The sequence below is a fragment of the Jaculus jaculus genome, chromosome 8, assembly GCF_020740685.1.
Source record: "Jaculus jaculus isolate mJacJac1 chromosome 8, mJacJac1.mat.Y.cur, whole genome shotgun sequence".
Classification (NCBI taxonomy): domain Eukaryota; kingdom Metazoa; phylum Chordata; class Mammalia; order Rodentia; family Dipodidae; genus Jaculus; species Jaculus jaculus.
The window spans coordinates 20970856-20997488 of record NC_059109.1 but is presented as its reverse complement, the minus strand read 5'-3'; the positions used below and the strand labels follow the sequence as shown (position 1 = coordinate 20997488).

At 38.7% G+C, this 26633-nt stretch overlaps 1 protein-coding gene across 2 annotated transcripts in view; it reads left to right on the top strand.

The window, feature by feature from the left end:
• Kcnq5 (potassium voltage-gated channel subfamily Q member 5) overlaps positions 1–26633 on the top strand; it is a 565394-nt gene that overhangs the window by 340751 nt on the left and 198010 nt on the right. For both annotated transcript variants that reach the window (XM_045156689.1, XM_045156688.1), the window contains exon 2: positions 12608–12698. In XM_045156689.1, coding sequence (XP_045012624.1) covers positions 12608–12698 — 91 coding nt within the window. The remainder of the gene's footprint in view (positions 1–12607; positions 12699–26633) is intronic.

Genomic DNA, 26633 nt, shown 5'->3' with positions numbered 1-26633 from the left:
TCTGAAGACCTTTCCAAGCACTTAAAATTTTATAAGTGATGCAAGAGTTGTCTGATACTCATTCCACATAACAGTACCTGTTTAATATCCTGTTGCTTTTCTTTCCATTAGGGTTTTCTACCAAGCAACATTAAATAGAGAACACAAAGATCAAATGATGATCTGATCAACCAATACTTATTTTCTCAAACACAAATGCTACAGCAGGACTAATAAGGAAAGACAACTGCTTTTCTGTCAGTTCTTGGTTGCAAAATACCAAGAACTTAGTTCTGACAAAGACATTTCAAAACATGTGACATCTCTTGGTTTACACCGATCTTTTTGCTTTTGTTAATGTTTCATTTGAAGAGACAAAAATACATATATCTCCCAACTTTAAATGTAGTTTTCTTTAAATTCACACACACAAACAAAAAAAAAAAATTCCAATGACAGCTGGAGAGATGGCTAAGTAGTTAAGGTACTTGCCTGCAAAGCCTAACAACCCAGGATCAATTCCCCAGGACCCACATACAGCCAGATGCACAAAGTGGCACATGCATCTGGAGGTCCTAGTGTACCCATTTCTCTCTTCTCTCTCTCTCTCTCTCTCTCTATCTCTATCTCTTTGCAAATAAATAAATAAATAAAATATAAAAAGTATCCAATATACAAGTATATCCTTGAAGTTTATTCTTCAGATGGAATAAAGTAGGTCAAAATACTGGAAAACTTTCTAAGTTGCAAACTATAAAGAAGAATGGCCACTGTGTTACCAGAGGAGAGTAGAAATCACACGTCTGCTCTTTACAGTACTCATAAAGCAAGGGCTACCAACCTGTATCCTGTGGGCCCAATCTGGCCCCACCACCTGCTTTTATAAATACAGTTTATTGGAATGCAATCACATTCATTTAGAGACTGTAGCTGCCTTTGCACTACAACTATCTGGACCTTTGCTTTAAAAAATAATAATACAGTTCATCACCCATGCTGCAATTCTCCTTTTCCTTTCTCTCTGGCAGATGGCAGTAAGTAGTAGGTAAAAACATAACCTAGCCCTAGACTCCAAGGCAAGAAGTGGAAAATAATGCATTTTTTCCTGGATTGTGGAGGTGCGATGTCTGGGACCCTGCCAGCCTAGTGCATTTTGAAGGGCCTAGGAATTGGAAACTATTTCTGGCCCTTCAACAGCAAGACCTTCTTGCCACTACTCTGAAAGGAACAGAATATCCAAAAACAACTGAATTTTAACTAATGGGAAATTTCAAACTTACTTAGTGAATATCCATGACTGATAAGAAAACTGAGATACGTTTCCATTTAAAGATAGAAAAAATATAATAAAGATGAGTGTCCATGAAAACTGAGGACTTGGAAAGATTTTCCATCTGACATCATACATAATCACTTAATATGGTTTATTTACAACAATGCAAGTGAAATAAAAACAACAGGAGCCAGGTGTGGTGGCACACACCTTTAATCCTAGAACTTCGGAGGCAGAAATAGGAGGATCGTCATGAGCTCAAAACCAGTCTGAGAATACAAAGTGAATTCCAGGTCAGTCTGGGCTAGAGCAAGACTGTACCTTGAAAAACCAAAATAATAATAACAATAATTAATAATAGTAATAATAAAATAACAATGGGGCTGAAAAGATGGTTCAGCAGTTAACGGCACTTGCTTTCGAAGCCTGACAGCCTAGGTTCAATTCTCAAGTACCTACATAAACCCAGATGCACAAAGTGGCACTTGCATTTGGAGTGCATCTGCAGTGTCAACAAGAGACCCTGGCATGTCCTTTCTCTCATTCTCTTTCTCTCTCTCCCCACTCCTTCCCTTTTATTTCTTTTTAAAGAAATATTTTTAAGAATAACTTTTTATTTCTTACGAAAAAATATAACTAATGTTTGAGTTAACATCACTAGAATTTTCTATGACAAGCAAAACATTAGAAATAACTTTGTTTTGTTTTCCTTTTTATAACCCTACATGAAATCACCAGCTATATGTGTTTATACAGAAGGTATATAAGAAAAAATACCTTTTATCTTATCTTGAAGAGTGTCTATAGTTTTTTTTTTCTTGTTTAAAAGTATTTTTGTTTATTTTTATTTATTTATTTGAGGGTGACAGAAAGACACTGAGAGAAAGAGGCAGATAGAGAGAGAGAGAATGGGCATGCCAGGGCCTCCAGCCACTGCAAATGAGCTCCAGATGCACGTGCCACCTTGTGCATCTGCCTTACGTGGGTCCTGGGGAATTGAACCTCAAACAGGGGTCCTTAGGCTTCACGGCAAATGCTTAACTGCTAAGCCATCTCTCAAACCCCAGTGCCTGTAGTTTTTAAAACTGACCAGAAATATATTTTTGGAAAGAGGAAGTATGTGCTGGTGTCTGTCACTGATTGTCAGTGTCACTGAGTCCAGAAAATACTTCAGTGACTCTACATACTTAAAGTGGCTTTGAGCTTCCTGTCACCTCTGGCTACAAGGAGTGAGAAGCCACACTGCAGGTGGGTCCTTCCATCTATCTGGTATATGGCATGGCTAGGTACTTACAACTGTAGAAGTCTCTGGGTTTATGGTTATTATACTCTGGGGACAACTGTCTGCTAGGGTTACTTTTGCCTGCTGTTCTACCACATCATAAAGTCTACTGCCAAGACAACTTTACTCAAGAAGACCTTGTTTTCTGCAGTTTTTGTCACTTTACTACTTTATTTTTAGACAGCAAAGACAGTAGAGAAAAGCAGTAACAATTCTCCACCCCACAAGCCATATAGCAGAGCCTGGCTCAATTTGAACCCAAATGCTTATTAACAGACAGCTTTAAAATGCTGTCATTCTATGAGATCAATTCATATATATATATGTATATATATATATATATATATATATATATATATATATATATATATATATACACACACACACACAAACACACATATAGACAGGCTGGGCTGAAGGGATAGCTTAGTGGTTCAGGCATTTGCCTGCAAAGCCAAAGGACCCAGGTTCAATTTCCCAGGAACCACATTAGCCAGATGTACAAGGGTTGCATGCATTTGCAGTTTATTTACAGTGACTGGATGCCTTGACGGGCCCATTCTGTCTGTCTGTCTGTCTGTCTGTCTGTCTCTCTCTCTCTCTCTCTACCCCTCCCTCTTTCTTTGTCAAATAAATAAATAAATAAAAATAACTTTTTTAAAAAAGATAGAGAGAGATTTGTCCACAAAATGTAACTATTCTCAAGAAACCTTTCAAGGAAAAAAATTGAAGCAACTAAGTTATATAGCTTGAACCAATTGAAAATAACCAATAATCATGAAAGCAATGGAAACTACAATAAGTTATAAATTGCCTAGTAAATTTTATGAAAAAAAATGATTTAGCTCAAACAACCATTGTCCAACATTTTTTACTATGTTTCAACCTTTGCCACACCCCATTTTCAGGTATAAAAAGTTTAATTCACATTATAAAAACTACTGAACTGGTGAGATGGCTCAGCACTTAAGAGTGCTTGCTTACAAAGCCTACCAGCCTGGATTCTATTCCCCAGCACCCACATAGCACCAGATGCAAAGAGGTCCATGCATCTGTGATGTCAACATACACAGGGTATGGGGAGTTGAAACTAGGCGAATCCAAAACCCACAGGCTAGCTAATCTAATATTCCTTTGCAACCTGGCAGTTCATTTGCAGCAGCAAGGGACCTTACAGAAAGTGGAATATAGATCCACCTTTATGATGCCTCCAGACCTCCTCAGGCACACTGTGGTACACATGCCCATACATGCATGCACATAAATAGATAGATGATAGATAGATAGATAGATAGATAGATAGATAGATAGATAGATAGATAGATAGATTTTTAAAAAACATGTAACTAGATCACTGTCTGTAGTGTTAACACTGATATTGAGGTCTGAGTAGGTGACTTTAGCATCCATTCACATAGGTGTTTACAAATGTCGCTTCCTCATCCTTCCAGATTACTTATATCTCATTCATAGCACATTCTTCTAAGGTAACCCCTTTCTTACTGTGTCTTATCTATTCACTAACAGATCAGCCTAGGTCAGTAGAATTAGCAGTGGTCATTTTAATGATTTTTAAATGCCCAGCAAATTTAATCAAAACTCATCCCCAAAACTACATCCAAACAGCTTCTCAGTGCTGCCTACTGTCATTCTGCAAGTGGGTTTGCATAAGCCAAGAGCACATCATCATTTTTCTTCCTCCTGTTATGTGGGTCTTTTGTAGGTAGTATCAACCACTGTGAGGTTATGAATATCAAGGCCACTTTGTTTCTGGAAAATAGTAATGTAAGCACTCCTCCCCTGTTTTAGATTTTATAAGCAAGTGCCTTTAACTGTTTAGCCATCTCCCAAGCCCTCCCCCCGTTTGGCTTCTGCATTCTTCCACCAACTCCTGAGCCTTGAAAGGTGTCATAAAGATGCTTTACTTGGTACTGAACAGTCCAGCGTCACTTCTCAAAACTTTGGTGACTCAAAAGTCACCTCAGTGGTCACTGCCATCTAAAAAGAGATGCTTCTCTAACAAAACGTGAGAGTAACATTTAGGCACAAATGTAAGTAGTTACAGGGAAGTTTGGTGGGCATAACATATCCACTTAACCAGACAACAGTAGTAGTTTCCTCTCAACCAGACAGCAGTAGTAGTTTCCTCCCTGGTGCTTATAACCTCCCTAGCCATAAACTTCTTATTAGGTTTTCAGTTCCAGGAATGAATTCCCTCTCATGGAGTGGGCCTCAAATCCAGTCAGAGAGCACTTGGTTTTCCCATAACAGACATGCCACCATTGCACCATTTGGCACATTTGGTCTGGCTAGCTAGCTATAAAGCTTGCAGAGTCCACTACTGATTAGCCCTTGCATAGCTCTTTCCAGTATCCTGACATCCTGACAGCTAGTCAACAGGGAGGAGGCTTCCATCATAGCTCCAGCTTGATTTCTTAGTGACCTGGGGCCCAAACATGTGGAGTCATCAGCAGTAGGATCTTACCACCTAGTTCTGGTGGACAACCAAGAGCCGTATCAATGGCCTATAATGTCTTGGGGGCATTAGGGACCTCCCTGATCAACAAACAACTCACTGGAAAGTATCCCACTCCTGGTACTGAAATTTTTCAAATAACAACTTATGATTTCTGGGCATAAAATTATCCACCTCCATAAGATCCTTATGCCAGAACTCTCTCTTTTATAAAATATATATATTATTAGCTAGTGAAGAAGTGGGCTTTCATATGGCTTAGTCATAAATATTACATTTTTATTAACCCTCCTTCCATCCCTTCCTTGCCTTCATCACCTCCCCTTAGACCATTCCCCCACCCCAAGTATTCTGTCCCTGTACTTACATACCTCTGCTGCCCTCCCTTTCATAGACCCCATAACCCCTTTCTAATTTCCTCATCTCTACTACTGGCTTCTATTTCAACTCACATTCAAATCTAAACATTTGAAGCTAGATTTACATATGAAAGAGAATATGTAGTGTTTGACCTAATTTTTGATTAATCTTAAGTTAGCACATATGGCCTCTTTTCTTAAAAAATAGAGAATACAGAATAAATACTTTTATTATTGGAGGGGGTGGTGTTGTTTTAATCACACAGAGAATTAGTTATTTAAATTTAATCTATTCCATCAACTTTTTTCAGACTAAAGGACTTTTTTATTGGAACTAAGAGAAAATGAAAATATATAGTGGTCAATCTGTTGGCTACTAATGAATTTATATTTCTCAATCACCACTTAAACACCATAAGATATTGAAGCATTCGTGGATGAAATTAAGAAATTTCAATTAATAACTTTTAGTAAGCCTGGAGAAACTGTAATAGATGACAAATGATCAAGGGATAAAAATAGTCTACAGGTTTTTAAAAAATCAATAGGTAGTCCTAGGTGCTATATATTGATAAGCCCAATAACAACTGTCCAGAAATGCTTCTGATAGAATATTAAGCAGATAATTTATAATAACTATACAAGAACTGTGATTACTAGAAATACAAGCTTGCCAAGAGCAAGAACATTAAATTATGCTTATTTTATTTGGTTAGGCTTAGCAGCTTGATGTATCAGAGTAATAGAGTAGATTAAACTTATACTCTTTTCCGCAAAGCATTGAAAATGTTCATATAATATGCTTAAGGAACAGAAAGAGAAATGCACAAGGATGTTAGTACTCTTCATAAGATATGTATCTGGTAAGAATTCTCCAGAGACAAACCACAAGATTTGGAGCATAGAACATAAAAGTAACAATTATAAAGACCTGGAAATTCAAGGAAGCAAAGTCTATTCAATTTTCAAGTTAAATCAGAGTGTATAGCACTGTGTATTCTTTACAAAGAACACAGCTTTAAATTGTTCCCATAATCACACTTCAAAGAAAGAAGTTTTAGAAATGCATCTTTACCACTTTCGTACTTGGCCATTTGATTGACCATGTTCTGGACAATCACAATAAAAAAGTCCTTTAGTCTGAAAAAGTATGCCTGTTGATGGAATAGATTAAATTTAAATCATCATGCATAAAAGATTTGAAGCTATTAAGAAAATGTATAGAATCTAAGTAGATAAAAAATAATGCAAAATCTGTTTCCTACTAAAACAGAAAACACTGTTCGACACAGACCATGCCTGAGTTTTCAGCACCTGGGGCTGTCAGCACATGTGTGAGCTTGCATCATTTTGTGCATCTGGCTTGTGTGGGATCTCCCAGGCAAGCACCTCAACTCCACCATCTCTCCAGCCCATCCCTTAATCTTTTAGGGACCTAGAATCAGGTAAAACTGAATCCTTGACCTGACTGCAGAAAACAATTTGAGAGAGCCAGGCATGATGGTGCATGTCTTTAATCCCAGCACTTGGAAGACAGACATAGGAGCATCACTGTGAGTTCAAGGCCACCCTTGAGACTACATAGTAGTATGCCCACTATTCTCTGTCTCTTTCTTTCCCTCTCACTTTCTATCTCTCTCCCTCATAAATAAATAAAGAAAAATAATTATTTTAAAAAATCACTGTCTCACACTAAAACTCACATTTTTCCAGAAGCAAAATAGATTTGTCTTACAATAAAATACTGACAAGAATATCTCGTGGTCTGCCTCAATGAGCAAATAAAAGGTGAATGTGAAATACTAAGGAACTCTTAAAATAGATTTCTGCCAGTTGAATGCCCATTACTCTTTTACAAGGAAAGGGCAGAAAATCAAAGTATAGTATAGGTAATTACATTAGGGACCAAGATGAAGGAGTCCAAAGACATATGTCAACAGCCCTGAGGTTTTCTCTTGGCTCTGTGGTATAGTGGTCATGGTGCAGATAAACAAGTAACTAACTGACATGTCCTTGAGACAGTCCTCTTAAAACCAGCCTTCTGTTAATAGCTGGGCAGTGGAAAGTTTGGACTTGGATTTCTTGGCAAGGATCAACAGTGCATTTAATGTTGGTGACTGAATCCACAACTTCTGCTTACATCAGAGAACCCAAGTCTCACTTGGAGAGATGCAGTAACAACATGTATAATCTTAAGGCAGGTGGTAAGGAGAGTGACAGACCTGGATGGTGTTTCATATGTGAAGTAGACAACAAGGTGTCCTTGGCATATGTAATCAAAGGCTGATGAGGAAGCCAAGGTAAGAACCAACCTCTAATACCGGAAGAACTATCTGCCAGAAGTGGGAGCACATGTTTCCTGTGGCTGTAAGCCTGAAGGAGGACAACTCAGGAAGAATCTAACTGAGGAGAATTGCCTCTGAGAGGGCAGCAGTGTTCCAACTCTGCAACTACAAGGCAGGTTTGTGCTCTGGACCCTGGAAGGTTCAAAGAATATGTACACAGATAGCCTTTAGTGATGTTTTAAAGATAACCACTACTCTTAGTGGGAACAAAGGCCCATCTAGTCCCATAGATTCTTGGATTTGAAGGTACAAATCAGTCCCAGTGCATCATAAGCCTGCACTTGCAAAGATTTCAGCCAGCACTCTGAGGAAAGTCACTTGAACTGGCTACGGATTCTTGTGCCAAGTTCTAGATCATTTATGTTGGCCAGAATGAACTATAGAAACACACCAAGAAAGCAGAAAACAATCTTTCCCCACATCCTCTGATTGCCTCAAAGTCATCTGCAAAGTGCACCATTTCATTTTAACTGATGACTCTATCTGTGAACTTCAAAGGGATTTCAGTGATTATGGTATTTATTAATATATAGGGCTCATTGTTCATAAGCAAACATATTACGGTGTTTTCAGTCAAACATTCTACCTATGTCTAAAACACCAAAATTTCATGTTTTATTTGCTTGGCTTTGTTAACAGAAGCTAGGATGCACTGTGAAGAGAACTTAGGTGCAATCTGTATATCTCATTAAAAACTTTGCTCACAAAGGATATTTTCCCGAGCACAAAGTTTGGAAAGCCAGGTGACTTTCAGTGACACGAGGAAAACACTGAGATCCAGCCCCTCCCCTGTATAATGAGGCTTTGATTTACTTGGTGGATTATCATCCCGGCATGTGCAGCTTAGTCAGTAAATCAACTCAAGTCACTAACATCATTATGCAGACTCCAGTCATCACAATCGGTGGTACACTTACAAACTGAAATGCTACCTCAGTAAAGCAATCCTTGAATCCCTATAAAAAGCCAGAGGTAGGGTTGAGTTTCCTGTGTAAGTTATTTCTAAAGAGCGGCAGAGCCAAGCCTCATCAAGATGACAAGAAGAAAAAGTCCACTGCTTAGAACTGGATGAGTCATCTCTTACCCCACTCACCAGAGCTCAGGGAACATTTGCAGAGGAGGTGGTGGAAAGAAAACTAGCACTGCTTTTACTACTAGCCTACTACTAGAAGCTTCTCTAGATGGCAGTCGACACTGAAGAGACTCAAAACTCAACAAAGCTGAAAATAGGAGGCTATTGAGAACCCACACACTAAAAGCGATATCTCTGTAACAACCTCCCAGGCTCAAGGAGCATTGCAGATGAGGGGCAGAAAGAATGTGAGGGTGTGAGAGTCACAGGGTGGGAAGGAGGAGTTTGGGCCATTGTCATCCAGACATAAACTGACTGGTCCATTAATGATCTCACAGTCACTGTCAGTACCCCTACAAGACCTGAACAACTCTAAGCCCGTCAACATTTTGGCACAGAGGATGGAGGAGGATGAAAAGAATGGGACATCAAAACAGAAGAAGGACGGCCTAGAAAGAGGAGGATGCACAATGGAATTGGGGAGGGGAAGGGAACAAAAGAAGGTAATAGGACAAGAATATAATCAAACTACAGTATGTGCATGTATTGAAATCATTAATAATAATAACAATAAACATTTTGTAGCTACTTCCAAGTACTGTACTTTACTTTAATCCCATGACTTGAGACCTTTTAAGTCCACCAAAATATTCGCAAGAGTGTCTTCTAGGTGGAAATATGTGGTTGCATCAGTCAGCAAAAGCCACTTTGTATGCAGCTAGTCTCAATAAGATACCTTCATTAAACATAAGCTCCATTTCTCCTTCCTGCATTTGCGTCATTCATAATGATTTGTGAATGGTTAGGGTTGTGTTTGTGATTGGAAGGGCTGCAGCATGCTATTTCATTTGACCAAGCATCAGCTGAACTCTTTTGAGTGCTTGATTTTCATGTCATTTTTGATCTAGCTAAGTGAATCTGCACTTGAAGCATAAGATTTGGAAGCTGGGCATTGTTCGCTCAATAAGAAGCCAGAATTTTCCAACGTCAACTTTCTTAGCAAATTGAATCTGACACAGTGGCTCTTAAGTAATCTAATGAAAAATTTGCTAGTAGTTTTATTAACGAAACGGAGAGGCCTAGAAAGCAGTAATATTTTCTTTCATAAATGTTCTTTTTCTCATTTTAGAATCAATGCCTCCCAAACAAGTTGTCAATAAGAGATTTGGTCAAAACGAATTTTTTCTGAAACAAACTATAAATGTTTGCTTCAAATAATATGAAAGCCAATCGTTGTTGTGGAATAATCTGAAGGAATATGCAGGTCATGACAGCTTAGGACTAATGTATGAAAAAATAGCCATTATTTTAAAACTGAATATAAAATTTACTGGGTACATTACTGATGGCTACCAAGTGGGGTATTCAAGAGCCCCCAGAACAACCTTCCTAATTCTATATGATAAGGATCTTAATTTTCTATATGTTTATATATAAACACTTCAGTACTCTAAGGAAATCTATAAGCTATTTATCAGAATGTCTTTAAATGCATAAAATACAAGTGATTACAAAGGTAAAATTATATTGAAATGTAATTATTGAAATGGCATGCCAAGGCATATCCTTTTTTATTAATGCATTAAAAATAGGCCATAGTTCAGGATCTAATAGTTGCTGTAATCTTGAAACAATGATGAGCAAAATCACTATTCAAGATGAAACAATTGTGTGATTTTATTTGCAGTTTTAAAATGGGATAAAATAGCCACTATTCTATGAGTGACAAAGTCGTAAGTACAGCTAATATCATGATGATCTGTTACCATGGTAGGTGTCATAGTCAGTTTCCATGCTGCTGAGTTGAATATCCAACCAGACACAGCATTGGGGAGGAACAGGATTTATTTCACACTTACAAATCCACAGGAAATTCCATCAATGGTGGAAGAAGCTGCTTACTTCCATTCAAAAACTCTAAGCAGAGCTGGGTGTGGTGATGCACACCTTTAATCCCAGCACTCAGGAGGCTGAGGCAGGCAGATCACTGTGAGTTGCAGGCCAGCCTGAGACTATATAGTGAATTCCAGGCCAGCCTGTGTGTAGAGGAAAATTCCCTACCTTGAAAAAAACAAATAAATTTGTGTGTGTGTGTGTGTGTGTGTGTGTGTGTGTGTGTGTGTGTTTACGCGTGCACTCATCTGTGTGTGTCCATTCGCCAAGACCAGGAAATGGCCCTCAAGTATGCTTTATGCTAATTTAATAAAAGTCTTCTCCCATAAGCAGCACCTCCTCCTGGCTTCTCTTGATTTGGTGGAACCATCATCAATAATTATGTATGGACACCTCAAGATGTTAATTCACTGTACTCCCTTTTCATTATCTAGTCTGTCCAGTCAGCCTCTGTGATGGTGAATCTCCAGTTGTCAACTTGACAAATCTCTGGTCCTGTCCATAAGGGATTTTATGGATTTGATGATTTGAGATGGGAAGACCCACCCTAACTGTGGGTGGCCACCATCCCATGGGCTGGGTTCCTGTTCTGTGTATAAAAGGAGAAAGCCAGCTAACTATTCAGCATTCATTGCTGTCCACTTCCACCTGTGAATGTGATTGTGGAATGCTGGCTTCCTGACCCTGCCGTGATTTCCCTGCCACGATAGACTCTGCTGTCAAGAAGCAGAGCCAAGTAGAACTCTTTTCCTTCCATCAGCTTCTCTGGCTAAGTGTTTTCTTCCAGCAATGAAAACGTAATTGATATAGCCCCTATTCCATTCTGCCTTGTACCATGCTTTCACAGTAGGGCTCAATGAGAGAAGTTTCTAGAGAAACACACTCCACAGAGAGGCTGCTGAATAAGAAAGCCCTAAAACAAATAAGGCAAAAATACTTGCCCCCTCTTATGTCAACTACAACTTACCCAGTTTGAACCAGAGGATGAAACAGATGCTGAGTAAGGAATCTAGGACTATGTTCTAGATAGAGGTTCATATCAGAAACCATAGTGGCATTGGCACCATGCTCAGAAATCTTCAGTGTGCTTCTTTGTTTCTAAAAACAAAATTCTTTTAAAAAAATTATTTATTTATTTATTTATTCATTTATTTTCCAGCAGAGAGAGATAAAAGGGAGACAGACAGAATGGGTGCACCAGGGCCTCCAGCTGCTGCAAACAAACCAGATGCATGCACCACTTTGTGCATCTGGCTTTACGTGGGTAATCAACTCAGGTTGTTAGACTTTGCAGGCAAGTGCTATAACCACCGAGCCATCTCTCCAGCCCCCAAATGTCTTTAGAATGATTGGTAAAACAAATGTTTGCTTCTTCTGATCTCCACTATTAAAATATGACAGAACTTAGAAGTCTAGCAACTAGATTGCAAGAAAATAGAACATGCATAGAGAAAAATCACCCCCTTCCTTTGCTGCTTTTCTTATTAACACAAACAAATTACAGATGTGAATCACTAAGAAATACCTGAGGCCGATCACGGTACCCTCAGCTTGGTCATGGCCACTTGAAACACGTGACAGCTTGCCAAACCTGGAAACATGGTGGATTCTGCTTCTCACAAATGAGAGTGGCTGTGGCAGATAGAGCCAGAACCTTTCTTAGAATCCCTGCTTGAGCTAAGTGTTGTATGGGAGACTCACAGATTTCTAAGTGTTACCATTTAAACACTGTACATGCACCCATGCACACACAAATTCACACATACAGCCATTTCCTTATCAATAAGCTTGCCAGAGAGTCTCATTTACACTATGTTGTATTTTGATATTTAGTATATTTAATGATAACTTAACTTATGCCTGTTCAAATGGGTTTGGGTAGTAATACAAGCTCCTTATCAAATTTCTCTTTTTCTGTTGTTTTACAGTTTTCTCCTTGTGTTTGGTTGCTTGATTTTGTCAGTGTTTTCTACCATCCCTGAGCACACAAAACTGGCCTCAAGTTGCCTCTTAATTCTGGTAAGTGAAACATATGATTGAGAATGTGCTTAAAGTTTATGTAATATAATAACTACCTATATAATTTATGCTGTGTATTCTATAAAAAGTCTATCTCAAAAAATGAATGCTTCTGTATAACATGTAAATTTTCAAAGATCATGGAAGCATTTCTCCCACAAGTTTAACCTGTAGTTACCTATAAAAAATATGTACACATAGGTTGGGCTTGGTGGTACACTTCTGTAGTCTCAGCACTTGGAAGGCTGAAGTAAGAGACTCACCATAAGTTTGAGGCCAGCCTGGGGCCATAGAGTGACTTCCAGGTCAGCCTGGGCTAGAATGAGATCCTGCCTTAAAGAAAAAGGAAGAAAGAGAGAAAGAAAGAAAGAAAGAAAGAGAGAGAGAGAGAGAGAGGGAGGGAGGGAGGGAGGGAGGGAGGGAGGGAGGGAGGGAGGGAGGGAGGGAGGAAGGAAGGAAGGAAGGAAGGAAGGAAGGAAGGAAGGAAGGAAGGAAGGAAGGAAGGTGGAAAGAAAGAAAGAAAAAAAGAAGGAGAGAAAGAAACAAAATATATAAATGCATTCACAATTGCTATTACATAGCAATACCTTGTCTTATAGGTAGAACATAATGAAAAAACAACATCTAAAATGAGTTTTTGATTATGTTTGCCTATGCAAATAAACAAATTGTAAAAGAGGTCAGTATCCATGAGGTCTCTTATTACATAAGACAACGGGGTAGAAGGCATGTTTTTATTAACTGCAATTTAGCAGTAGCTTAGTATAATTGTCTAAGAACTGTGCAAGCATGGCACCTAAGATGAAAACAGGAGTTCCCTCCATACTCTTTCCAACTAACAGAATGTATTATGAGGTTTGCTACCAAAGCAGGTCCCTTGGGAGAAATTCTACTCTTTTCTCTGTTTCCATTTTGCTGTTCATCTTCAACCACACAGAATTTTCCAGTTCTCTGTAAAGTGGAAAAGACCCCAAAATATTTTAATCTGAGTTATTTTGGGCTTTTTAAGCTCTTGTAGTTTCTATTTCAATGAAGCTATAGCCTTGTGTGCTCAAATCCCTGAATGAAAGGCTGGTTCATTTACATGCATTTCTACCTTGCTCATTTAGTGCAAAAATCTTCAGGCTTGACAGTCTCAGAAAATGTCTGAATGAACGGAAATGACTCAAGTCTGAAAAGCCTAGTGGAATATAGAGGGAGGTAGGGAGACAGTTTAAGATAGTTTATTTGCACTAACCAACAGATACAGGCTGTGTATAACAAGCACTTAATATGCAAAATCCATTATTACCATAAAAGTGGAAAGATTTCATCTCATATAATCTGAGAGGAGGGCAGACGTGGTTCTGATCTGTGCCTTTGGGGAGTAGTTTGAGTTTGAGTTCACCAAGACATCACCAAGTCTTTCAATCCAATGTCAGGGAGGAAACACTTTTGAATTGGGAACAAATTTGCACCAATTTATCTCCATACAAACTGTGCTCAGTAGTATATTACTAATGTTATGGCTACTTGTTTCCAAACCCTAGGTAGAGAACAGACAGCAAAACAGCACGCTGAAGATTTATTCCATTTCCAAGGTTTCTATTTGGGTAGAAAGCGGCCTTTTAGCCTTGTCCAGTCCCGTGATTGCTACAAATGATCTCAGCCCAAGGTCTGAGGCTCAGCTGGCCTGAGGTCCACATACATCCAGGAATTGTAAATTGAAAATAGAAAGCTGACTTTCAGACCTGGGAACAATAAAAACTAGATGAACTGCATGACCAACGGTGTATTCTCGGAATAGATCAACTATTATGGATCCCATATACAGGTTTATTTCACAACTTAAGAATAGCAAATATGGGCTGGAGAGATGGCTTAGCAGTTAAGGAATTTACCTGCAGAGCGAAAGGCTCCAGTTCGATTCCCTAGGACCCATATAAGCCAATTGTACAAGGTGGTGCATGTGCCTGTAGCTCATTTATGGTGGCTGAAGACCATGGCACACTCATTTTCTCTCTCTGTCTCTCTCTATCTATCTTGCAAATAAATTAAATAAAATATTTTTTTAAAGATTTAAAATGAGGGCTGGAGAGATGGCTTAGTGTTTAAGTGCTGGCCTGTGAAGCCTAAGGACCGTGGTTCGAGGCTCGGTTCCCCAGGTCCCACGTTAGCCAGATGCACAAGGGGGCACACGCGTCTGGAGCTTGTTTGCAGAGCCTGGAAGCCCTGGTGTGCCCATTCTTTCTCTCTCCCTCTATCTGTCTTTCTCTCTGTGTCTGTTGCTCTCAAATAAAATAAATAAATAATGAACAACAACAACAACAAAAAAAAAAGATTTAAAATGAGCCTGGCGTGGTGGTGCACGCCTTTAATCCCAGCACTCGGGAGGCAGAGGTAGGAGGATCGCTGTGAGTTCAAGGCCACCCTGAGACTACAGAGTTAATTCCAGGTCAGCCTGGACCAGAGTGAGACCCTACCTCAAAAAACCAAAAAAAAAAAAAAAAAAAGATTTAAAATGAATAGCAACTATTAGTTAGCTTGGGACCCTCAGGACCCCTGAAAAATAAACTTGGTCATTAATAATGAGTTTCTAAATAGTCAAAAGAAACCTATGTAACCAATGTGATTTTGATCATGTAAGCCCAAAATTGATTAGAATCTTGACTTTTAAAACATGTTGATCAACAAGCAACTAATCATAGCTATTAATTAGAAAGATTCCTAGTAAATACTGAATGTGTAAGCACTGTCACTCTTTTTATTTATTGATTTATTTGGTTTTTCAAAGCAGAGTCTCGCTCTAGCCCCGGCTGGCCTGCAATTCACTATGTAGTCTCATGGTGGCCTAGAACTCATGGCAATCCTCCTAGCTCTGCCTCCCAAGTGCTGGGATTATAGATGTGTGTCACCAAGCCCAGCCAAACGTTTTGTTATTGTTATGATACTAGAGGTTGAACTCAGAGCCTCATTCATGCTGGGCAACTTCTCAGCCACTAAGCTGTATATACTCCCAGTCCTGACCTCCTGACTTTCTCAATCTCAAATGCCTTTGAACCCCAAGGAAAGTGGAGAGGCAGCTGCACAGATGAAGCCTTGCTGGGGCCTGCGGTTGGTACAGCAAACATCATCGAAGGAGGCGGCTCCGTGGCTTCACAAGGAAAAAGCATTTGTGAAGTTCCCTACTTTGTACTATTCCAACACATTTTCAGAGTATGGTTTTTAAAACCAAAGTACATTCTAGAGAACTTTCTAGAAATATGTAGACTGTATTGCAAAGCTAATATTTACTGTTGTTCATCAGCAATGTCGTATCCAAAAAAATCTTTATTATTTTTTAAAACTCATGCAAATATAATCATTGGGTTTTTGTTGAAAAAACTTGCATATTTAAACTTCTTTACAATGAGTTAATATATATAATATATAATAAATAGTATATATATATCACAGAAGTTCAGTCACTTATAAAATATAAGGAAAAGGCTACACAAGCCCTTAATGATTCAAGAAATCTCTTATTTATCTTTTTTTAAAATTTTTTTAAATTTATTTATTTGAGAGTGACAGTCACAGAGAGAAAGACAGATAGAGGGAGAGAGAGAATGGGCACGCCAGGGCTTCCAGCCTCTGCAAACGAACTCCAGACGCGTGCGCCCCCTTGTGCATCTGGCTAACGTGGGACCTGGGGAACCGAGCCTCGAACCGGGGTCCTTAGGCTTCACAGGCAAGCGCTTAACTGCTAAGCCATCTCTCCAGCCCTTATTTATCTTTTAACATGCATGTATGAGATGGTTAATCTGATTTCAAAGACTGTCTATCCTCTAATATCTGTGTCTGTCGCTCTCAAATAAATAAATAAAAAATGGAAAAAAATGACTTTTGTATACGTACGTGTGTGTGTGTGTGTGTGTGTGTGTTGTACAAATACAACACCAGACTACTGTTTATAATTGCATGTAAATAACATGTCACATTTTTATATCTTTTTCATAACTTTGTCCCTTTGAGGTTGCTTTAAAAGCATTTTAATTATGTTCATGGATTTCTTATAATTCGGTTGCTGTGCAAACAGAAGACATCCACGGTTCTAGCAGAGGGCACACTACAGGCACACCTGCTCCATGCAAATAGAAATAAAAAGAGAGCAGAAGTAGGTATGTTAAATAGAATAGACAAAATTGTGCCGGGCATGGTGGCACAAGCCTTTAATCCCAGCACTTGGGAAGCAGAGGTCGGAGGATTGCCATGAGTTCAAGGCCACCGTGAGACTACGGAGTGAATTCCAGGTCAGCCTGGACTAGAGTGAGACCCTACCTCAAGAAATCAAAAATAAATAAATAAATGGAATAGACAAAGTAGACTTAAAATCAAATGAAGGTTGTTAAAAAGGAGGTGAAGTTTTAAGAGATAAAGATGTTAAATAAAGGTTTAATATATAAAGTTTAATTATATCTTTCACTAGAGCAAGAAAATATAACAATTATAAACACTTATGTGACTAATAATTGACTGCCAAATACAGGAAGCAAAAGCTGACAGAATTGCAGGGTGAAGTAAGCAGTTTAGAGTCAGAGTTGGAGACACAAATCCCTCACCAATAAGGGATGCAGATGAGTGAAGAAAGACAGACAACCCTCCAAGCCCAACAGTCAGCATAAGGTAGTCTACCAAGAACAAGTGTACGCATTTCTCTCTCAACTGCAGTATGGGACATCTGCCAGCAAAGGCCATATGTTAATTTACAAATTAGGTCTCAGTAGATCCATATATCCTATCAAAACTCGTGAGTTATAGTGAAAGCAGTGCTAAAAAAGAAGTGTATGGGGCTGGAGAGATAGCTCAGGGGTTAAGGAATTTGTCAGCAAAGCCTAACGATCAGAGTTCCAGTCCCCAGTAGCCACATAAAGCCAGATGCACAAAGTGGCACATGCATCTGGAGTTCCTTTGCAGTGGCTGGATGCCACAGCACACCATTCTCTCTCCCTCTCTCTCTCTCTCTCTCTCTCTCTCTCTCTCTCTCTCTCTCTCTCTCTCTCTCTCCAAGCGTGGTGGCGCACACCTTTGATCCCAGCACTCGAGAGGCAGAGGTAGGAGGATCACTGTGAGTTGGAGGCCAGCCTGAGACTACATGGTGAATTCCAGGTCAGCCTGGGCTACAGTGAGTTCCTTTCTAAAAAAAAAAAAAAAAGCAGAAATTTACATCCAGAAATGTCACATTAGAAAATAAATACTTCAAGTCAATAGTTTAACTTTACAATTCCTGGAACAAGAGAAAAGAACAAAGCAGCCCAAATAAAGCATATAAAATGAAAGAAAAACAATTTTGTTAAACCAATGGACCCAAAAGTTATTTCTGTGAGAAGGTCAACAAAATTGACAAACCTTTTAGTAGACAGAGTAAGAAAAAAAGAGACCAAAGGCTCATATTAATAAAATCAGATATGAAATTATCCCTCAGAGATAGAAATGGTTATAAGAGAGTATGACGAACAAATGGGATAATTTAGTTGAAATTGAACAATTTCCCAGAAATGCAAAAATTGCCAAGATGAAATAATGAATAGGCCTAAAACTAATGAGATTTGCCCTCCCCGTCTCCCCACACTGCTGCGGGCTGGGGCTGCCTCAGCCACAGAGGCTTGGTGTGGAAAGTAGAGCTGGTTACAGAGATCCACAGATGACCGACTCACTAAGAATGCCGCCCCGTTTCTGCTCAGCCCTGAACATGACACCTAGGCCAGATCTTCCCAGGCTCAGAGAAGCTCCACAAAGAGGCAGTGGGAAGAACAGAAGAGCAGGAAGTGGAGGAGTGGAACCACAGAATGCCGTCTTCTGGATACAACAAGTCCGCTACATTCACAGCTCCACAACGTGCGTGCTTTCCTGCACATGATTGAGCCTGTTAGCATTTCATCATGGAGAAGAGGTCCATGAGACCCCACACATCTCGGAGAAAATAACTGATGATTGCTGGGAGAGGAAAAGTCATGATCTTTAAAACGCAGCCACTGGAGGACTGTCCATTCTTTAGTAACTAGCCTTCCAAGCGTGATTTTATGCAAGCATCCCTATTTAAACTAGGAAGTCTAAAAAATGAAAATAACAATAAAAATAAGAAAGGTTTTAGTGGAATAGGAAGGCAGAGAGGGGAGTGTAAGTAGGGGTATCAAAACACACTGTATACATATATGAAATTGTGAAAATAAAATATAACTAATGAGATTAGTCAGTAATCCAAAATTTTTCAACAAGAAAAGATTGGGCTTAATAGTGTTGGCCTGATGGTTTCACTGGAAAATTATTTTTAAAAACATCTAATGAAGTAATAACAAACCCACTCAAAGTTTTCAAAAATAGACTAAAGATGAGGGCTAACTTTTCAATTACAAGCAGCCAGGATTATCTAGAGTGAAACACACAGGAAAAAATAGTAATGAAAAAATATTATGCAAAGTAGTAGCAAACCAAATTCAGCAGCATTAAAAGCATAAGAAAGTGGGAATTATTATTGAAATGAAAAAAAAAGTGCTTTGATATATAGAGATCAATCCACATTTGCAGAACGAAGGCAAAAAGTCACCTGATATTTTTTGTTTGTTTGTTTGTTTTTTGTTTTTGTTTTTCGAGGTATGGTCTCACTCTAGTCCAGGGCTGACCTGGAATTAACTATGTATTCTCAGGGTGGCCTCAAACTCTCAGTGATCCTCCTACCTTTGCCTCCCAAGTGCTGGGATTAAAGGCATGAGCCTGGCAAGTCACCTGATTGTTTAAATTGAGGCAGAAAAGACATTTGACAAAACTCAATACCCCTTCATGATAAAATAAATTCAAAAACAAAATGGAAAGAAACATTAGCCTAATAACAGTCGTATATGAAGTACCAGCAGTCAACACTATAATCAATAGTGAAATGCTAGGTTTCTCGTCTCAGAACAAGGTGAAGATTATGGCTCTTTCTCTCCCTACTCAACAGAGTTCTAGAAATTCCAACTGGAACAACCGGCAAGTTTAAAAAAAAAAATAAAAGGTAGCCAACATTAAGAGGAAAAAGTAAACTCAGATAGGTGATATGATGAGATCTTCTATACAAAAAAAATCCTAAAAATTCTACACATAAAAAACTATAAAATAGGGCTGGAGAGATGGCTTAGTGGTAAAGCGCTTGCCCATGAAGCCTAAGGACCCTGGTTCCAGGCTCAGTTCCCCAGGTCCCACGTTAGCCAGATGCACAAGGGGGCGCACACGTCTGGAGTTCGTTTGCAGAGGCTGGGAGCCGTGGCGCGCCCATTCTCTCTCTCTCCCTCTATCTGTCTTTCTCTCTGTGTCTGTCACTCTCAAATAAGTTAAAAAAAATTTTTAAAAAAAAACTATAAAATAAGCCAGGCATGACAGTGCATGCCTTTAATCCCAAAACTTGGAAGGCAGAGGTAGAAAGATCACTGTGAGTTCAAAATCAGCTTGAAACTACATAGTGAATTCCAGGTCAACCTGGGCTAGAGCAAGAACCTACCTCAAAAAATCTATGAAATAATAAGCAATATCAACGAAGTATGAGGATAAGAAATTGACACATAAAAAATTGCATTTCTTATGGTTTTGTAATGACCAGTGTAAAAACCAATTTATGGAAACAATTCTCTTTATAGTAGCACCAAAAGAACACAGTAAGCTTTACATGGGAGTACGCCAATAGTTTTAGCACTCAGGAGACTGAGCCAAGAGGATCACAACTTTGAGGCCAGTATGGGTTGTATAGAAAGATCTTTTCTAAGCCAGGTGTGGTGGCACATGCCTTTAATCCCAGCACTCGGGAGGCAGAGGTAGGAGGATCACCATGAGTTCGAGGCCACCCTGAGACTACATAGTGAATTCCAGGTCAGCCTGGGCTAGAGTGAGACCCTACCTTGAAAAACCAAAAAAAAAAAAAAAAAAAAAACCAAGAAAGATCTTGTCTAAAAGTAATGATGAAGTAGGAATTTGTCACTAATATGGTGAAATAATTGGATAATGAAAGCCAGAATATGTTGTTGAAAGAAATTAAATAGATATAATTAAATGGAAATGTCTCTTCCACAGTTTTGTAGACTAAATATCATTAAGATGATGCCAATACCAGATTTGACGACTATAATTAATATCCCAAAAAGATTCTTACAGAAATATAAAATCCCATCTTAATATTCATATGGTATTTCAAGGGACCCTAGATAGCCCAAAAATGATAATTGACAAGGATAGCCTTTTAGAGGGACAGGATAATCTTTTCGATCAATAGTGCTAAAAAAATGTATATATATAAGACAATGAAGTTGAAAGCTTGACCTAACACAAATATTAACCCCCAAATAGATGAAAGACCTAAAACTACAAAGTTCTTAGAAGAAAATTGGATAAAAACCTCATGACATTGACTTTGCCAACCATTTCTTGGATTTAACACCAAAGTAAAAAATAACACAAGAAACAAATAGACAAATGACACTTTATTTAAAAAAATTAGTTTGGGGGCTGGTGAGATGACTTAGTGGTTAAGGCTCTTGCCTACAAAGCCTAAAAACCTGGGTTCAATTGCCTGGTACCAATGTAAATCCAAGTGCATAAAGTGATACATGCACCTGAAGTTTGTTTGCAGCAGATGGAGGACCTAGCATATCTATTGTCTCTCTCTCTCTCTCTCTCTCCTCTTCTCTCTTCTCCTCTCCTCCTCCTTCTTCTTCCTTTCTCTGTCTCTTTCTTTCTCTCCCTCTCTGTTTCTCTGCTTGCAAATCAATAATTTTAATTTGGGTAAGACATCAATAGAATAAAAAGGCAACTCACTAAAAGGCAGAGATTTCTTAAAATAGTATATCTGATGAGATTTACTACATAGAATATGTTTAGAGAATTCTAGCACTCAACAATAAAATAGCCTGATTTAAAAAAATAACTGAAGAACTCGAACAGATATCTCTCCAAAGAATATACATTACGGCCCAATAGACACACAGAAAGTTGTTTAATCTCACTCATCCTTAAGAAGGAGCACACTAAAGCCAGGAGGATAGTGCTTTCTGGCTTTCCATCTCTGTGAAAAACACCTGAAAGAACAGTGAACAAGGAGGAGGAAAGATGCTCTGTTGCTCCCCGTTCAGAGGTTCCAGCCCATGACTGGCTTACTCCTTATGCACCTACAGAGAGCCAGAGTATCATGGAAGCAACAGTGTGTGCTGGACCACACATGCTCAACTCATGGTGGTCAGGAGGCAGAGAGACTAAACTAAGAAGGACCAGGGACCAAATATCCTTCAGTGGAATGCTCCAGTGAAGTATCCCTCCAACCTGCCCTGCACCCCCATCCTCTTTGTCACTTCCTAACAACACTATCAAGGGATCAACCTGTTGGAATCCAGTCACTTTACTAAAGCCCATCAGCTAACAACCAAGCCTCTATTTAACCCATGAGCCTTTTAGGGATACCTTTTATATCCAAACCATAATAGTTGGCTACCACCAGAATAGTAGAAAATAAAGAACATTATCAAGAATATGGAAAAATAGAAATAGTTATGTACCCGTGTTCATAGCAGCATTGCTCATAGTGGCTTAAACAAGGATGCAGCACAGATATGTAATTATAGGGAATGGATCACCAAAATGTCATATTTGCATACAGCAGGAGACTATATAACCTTAGAGGAAGGAAACTGATGTGTTACAACATAGATGAGCCTTGGACACTTGATGCTAAGTGAAATAAGCCAGTCTCAAAAAGAAAACCACTGCATGCTTCCATTTATGTGAGATACTAGTCTCAAAAGATCATAAAGATAAATTAGACTCTTGGTTTTAGTTTCCAGGAGCTAGTAGAAGAGAGGAAAGTAGGGTTACTGGTTAATATTCAGTGTTTCACTTTTATTCAGTGAAATGATTTAAGAAGATGTTGACTGCAGGTTTCACCCAGCAGCATAAACACTTTTAAAAACAAGGGAGCTGTGCTTTGAAATGGTCAAGGGATAAAGTTTATGCTATGAATAGGTGTTTTGCTTTGTTTTATAATTTGATGGGTTCTTTCTTCTTAGCCAAGGCTGACTTTGAACTTCCTATGTAGGCCAGGCTATCCTCAGACTTTCTATCCTCCTGCACAGCTTCCAGCTTGATGAGATTACAAGTGTGAAGTGCTAAGTATGTTTGTTTGACAAGAAATTTACCATTGACAGTAGGTCAACAGTAGGATGGAGACATATACATACATATATATATATATATATATATATATATATATATATATATATATATATGTTTCTAAGGAACATTACATAAATTGAGATGGTTAGAACCAAGCCCAGCACAGAAAAAAATTCTTAGAAAATTGGAAAATATCATGTTCATGGGTTCTTCCATGGGTAATAAGATGTTAATAGAGACATTAGTGCAAGTAAACTATGAAGTATTTCTAAGTGCTGCATGACATAAAACATAATTTTATAATAGGAAACAAGAATTTGGGGGGAAATTTTCTTACTGTAAACCACTGTGCAACGTATGCTCACAGTAACCACTCATCTCTGGTGACTAATGAATCAGAATTTTTTTTAATGGTGCAGCGTTTCCGTGACTCTTTCTGATGACCACACTCAGATAGCCATGTCAACACTGTTCTCACTGTCTCTGTCATTGAGTTGCTCCTCAGACAGCAACAACTGCCCAGTGGCACTGCTTGCTGCATCCTTTCAAGGACGAAGTCTGGACTCAAGATCACATATGAAGCTTTATGTACAAATTTCAAAGACAATTAAAAGCTAGCATTAGTTTCCTATATTTAGAAACTTTACCAAACCTGAAATGGAGCTGGCATTTAATTACCTTTCATTTCACTTTTATTTCTTAATTTAGTATTCATCTCTCCAGCCCCTTGTTTCTTATTTTAAAAAGAAAAACACCAAGGGCTCCCTGAGAGACATAAGTTCCTGGTTGAGGGACAGACCCTGTCTAAAGAAAATATATGGATAAGCGACACGGGAAGGACACATGATGTTCTCCTGTGGCCTCTGCATACGTGTGCATGGGGCACATGGGCATACACCATACCTCTCTCTCTCTCTCTCTCTCTCTCTCTCTCTCTCTCTCTCTCTCTCTCTCTCTCTCACACACACACACACACACACACACACACACACAGACAAAAAGAAAAGAAAAATCACCTTGCATGATAAACCCCCACCATTTTAGCAAACAGTTAATAAATTGTAAAAGCTTAGTACCAAGCATTAAACAGAACTATGGTGCCAATCTTGGCCTTGCCAACTAAAAGCCTGCCAAGTAAACTGGCTGCTATCTAGAGAGCATCCAGAGGCCTCTTATTCTCTTCTTCCTTCAATGCTAACAAATAAATGTATTTGCCATGACTCAATGGAATACTAATGTCCATGGCTTCTTTGTTGTTCCCTGAGTGTTAGGTGATGATTATAAGACTTTTATATAGAATCATTGGTTTTTCATAATCACATTCACATCAGAAGTATCACAAATGACTAAATCACTTTAAAGCACGAGAAATTCTTTCTTTGTTTTATTTTGGGGGTGGTGGTAGCCCAGGCTGACCTGGAACTCACTCTTTAGTCCCAGGCTTGCCTCAAGCTCACAGCGTTTCCTCCTACCTATGCCTCCTGAGTTTTGGATTAAAGGTATACATGAACATGCCTGTCAAAATTCTCTAAACAAAGAATGCTAAAAACTATTTGACAATCAATAATCCCAGCGCACTTGGTTTAGGTGGTCATCAGGCTATGAAAGTCAGTTCTCATTTCCAGTTGAGACTACTGTCACAAGATAATTTTGGTTTTGATTGCTTTGATTTCATTTTCCTGACATGGGTTTGGCATTTCATTTCCAGTCTTCTTAGGCACATTACTATTTGGAGTATACTTCTTCCCAGTTGCATAATTTCTTGCCTCCCAGATTAATTGTATGTTTTAGGGTTTGGGGGTTGTGCTTTCTTAGCAATGCTAATGATGGAATCCAGGGCTGTGTACATGGTAGGCAAACATTCTACCACTGATTTATATCACCACCTCTCAGATTAATTTTAATGTAGTCATTTTAAGCCTGCAAAAGTAATTTTTTTCTGGTTCTTCAAGGTAGGGTCTCATTCTAGCTCAGGCTGACCTGGAATTCACTCTGTAGTCTCAGGGTAGCCTTGAACTCACAGTGATCCTCCTATCTCTGCCTCCCGAGTGCTGGGATTAAAGGTGTGTACCACTGCACCCAGCTAACTTTTTCATCTCATTTAAAACAGACAAGCTCCTCATTTAATAAAAGTGACACATATCACTTGCAAAATTCTAATTAAGATCACCCACCCATGAATAGCAACAGGACTGCCTGCATCCATGTCAGTAAGATAACAGAGACTGCCCCAGTGTCTTTACTCATCCACCTTCATATTGTTTCATTGACTTCAGAACCCAAGAGAATTGTGTGCCAGGCATCTAGATGAGAACTAAGACAAATGGCCAAATGTACAGATTTCCCCAAACATCTGGGTCTTTGACATGTTGTAGACAGAACATATGCACATTTGCTGTTTACACTTCACATAGCAAAACAAACATGGGTTTGCTGTTGCCTTGCATAGTGAATGAGCCCATGAAATGTGTACAAATCCAATTTAAGCAGATCTAATTATAACTTGAATGTACTAGGAGAGCTTGCTATTTAAAGAAAATCAGTGGCAAATTCCTTTGTAAAGCGAAGTGAAGAGCTAATAAGTACTACGTAATTAATCTGTGTTATCTGTTTGTTTTCTGTTTGTAACGTGGGTGCATATGTTTCTAACTGCGATAGAACTATCCACTATATAACACAGTATTGAAGAGCAAGAGATGCTGTTGTATTCCCACCTACCACTATTGGATGGTGGGGTAATCAGGAACAAGCACACTTGCCAGTCCTTACAAAGTAGAAAGATTTGCATCTGAAATTTTGAGGATTTCATGAAGAATAAGATTGTGTTAGTCTTTACATTTAAAGCTTCTGGTATTAAACATATGAGAGGATTTTTTTTAAAAAAAAGTCTAAAGATAAGAATCCATTCAAGGCTATTAAATCGCATGCTTGTAATAGAAATGACAGAGTATGAGATGTTAAGCAATCACATATGGGGAATGAGTGATGCTTTTTTAGGTTTCTCACATCCCTATAATTTGCTGCAGAAAGCTCTCAGAATATCCCAATGAATGTTGAAAACTGCAATTATTTTCCTCAGCTTTTCTGTTCATCATGGAAAATGAAAATAAGCTTCAAAATGATTCATGGAGACTAACGACCCTCATCAATCTGTTGATGACAGAAAAGGCAGGAATAGTTAAACACCTACACTAGATCGTAACGAAGAGATAATAATATAGTAAGTAAGTGTCTCTGAAAGGCATTTCAGATACTAGAGGGAAGAATGAGTCGTTGGGTTAAAAGAAAGTGAGGTTGTATCTGCTGAAAGACAAGCAAAGAACTACACATCTGATGCAAGTATTGTATCTAACCAAGTGGTCCCGTCCTATCACAAACCTTTTCTGTCATGCAACCCAGAGGACATCCTTAGCATTATCAACAAGCCATTATAGCTAAGTCTACAGATATGTTTAGCTCAATTTGAGCTCCACCAAAGTATATTCAACTGAAAGAGATAGCGAACAGCAAGGTGTCAAGGTAAACCTTCTAAGATTTTGAGGTAATACTAGAATACAGAGAGTTGTTAATAGAAGAAATACTCTTTCCTTACTATCTTTCTCTCCTTATCATTTCCATCATTGGAAGCTTCAAACATCTTCTTTTTCTTAAAACAAACTTCCTTGTTACTGTAACTTCCCTTAGTACTATCTTTTTCACATTGAGTCTACTTCCCTATTCATTCATTCATTCAACAAGATGCTGCAGGGCCTAAGAACATGGCTAAGGCTTTCACTGAGAAGGTAG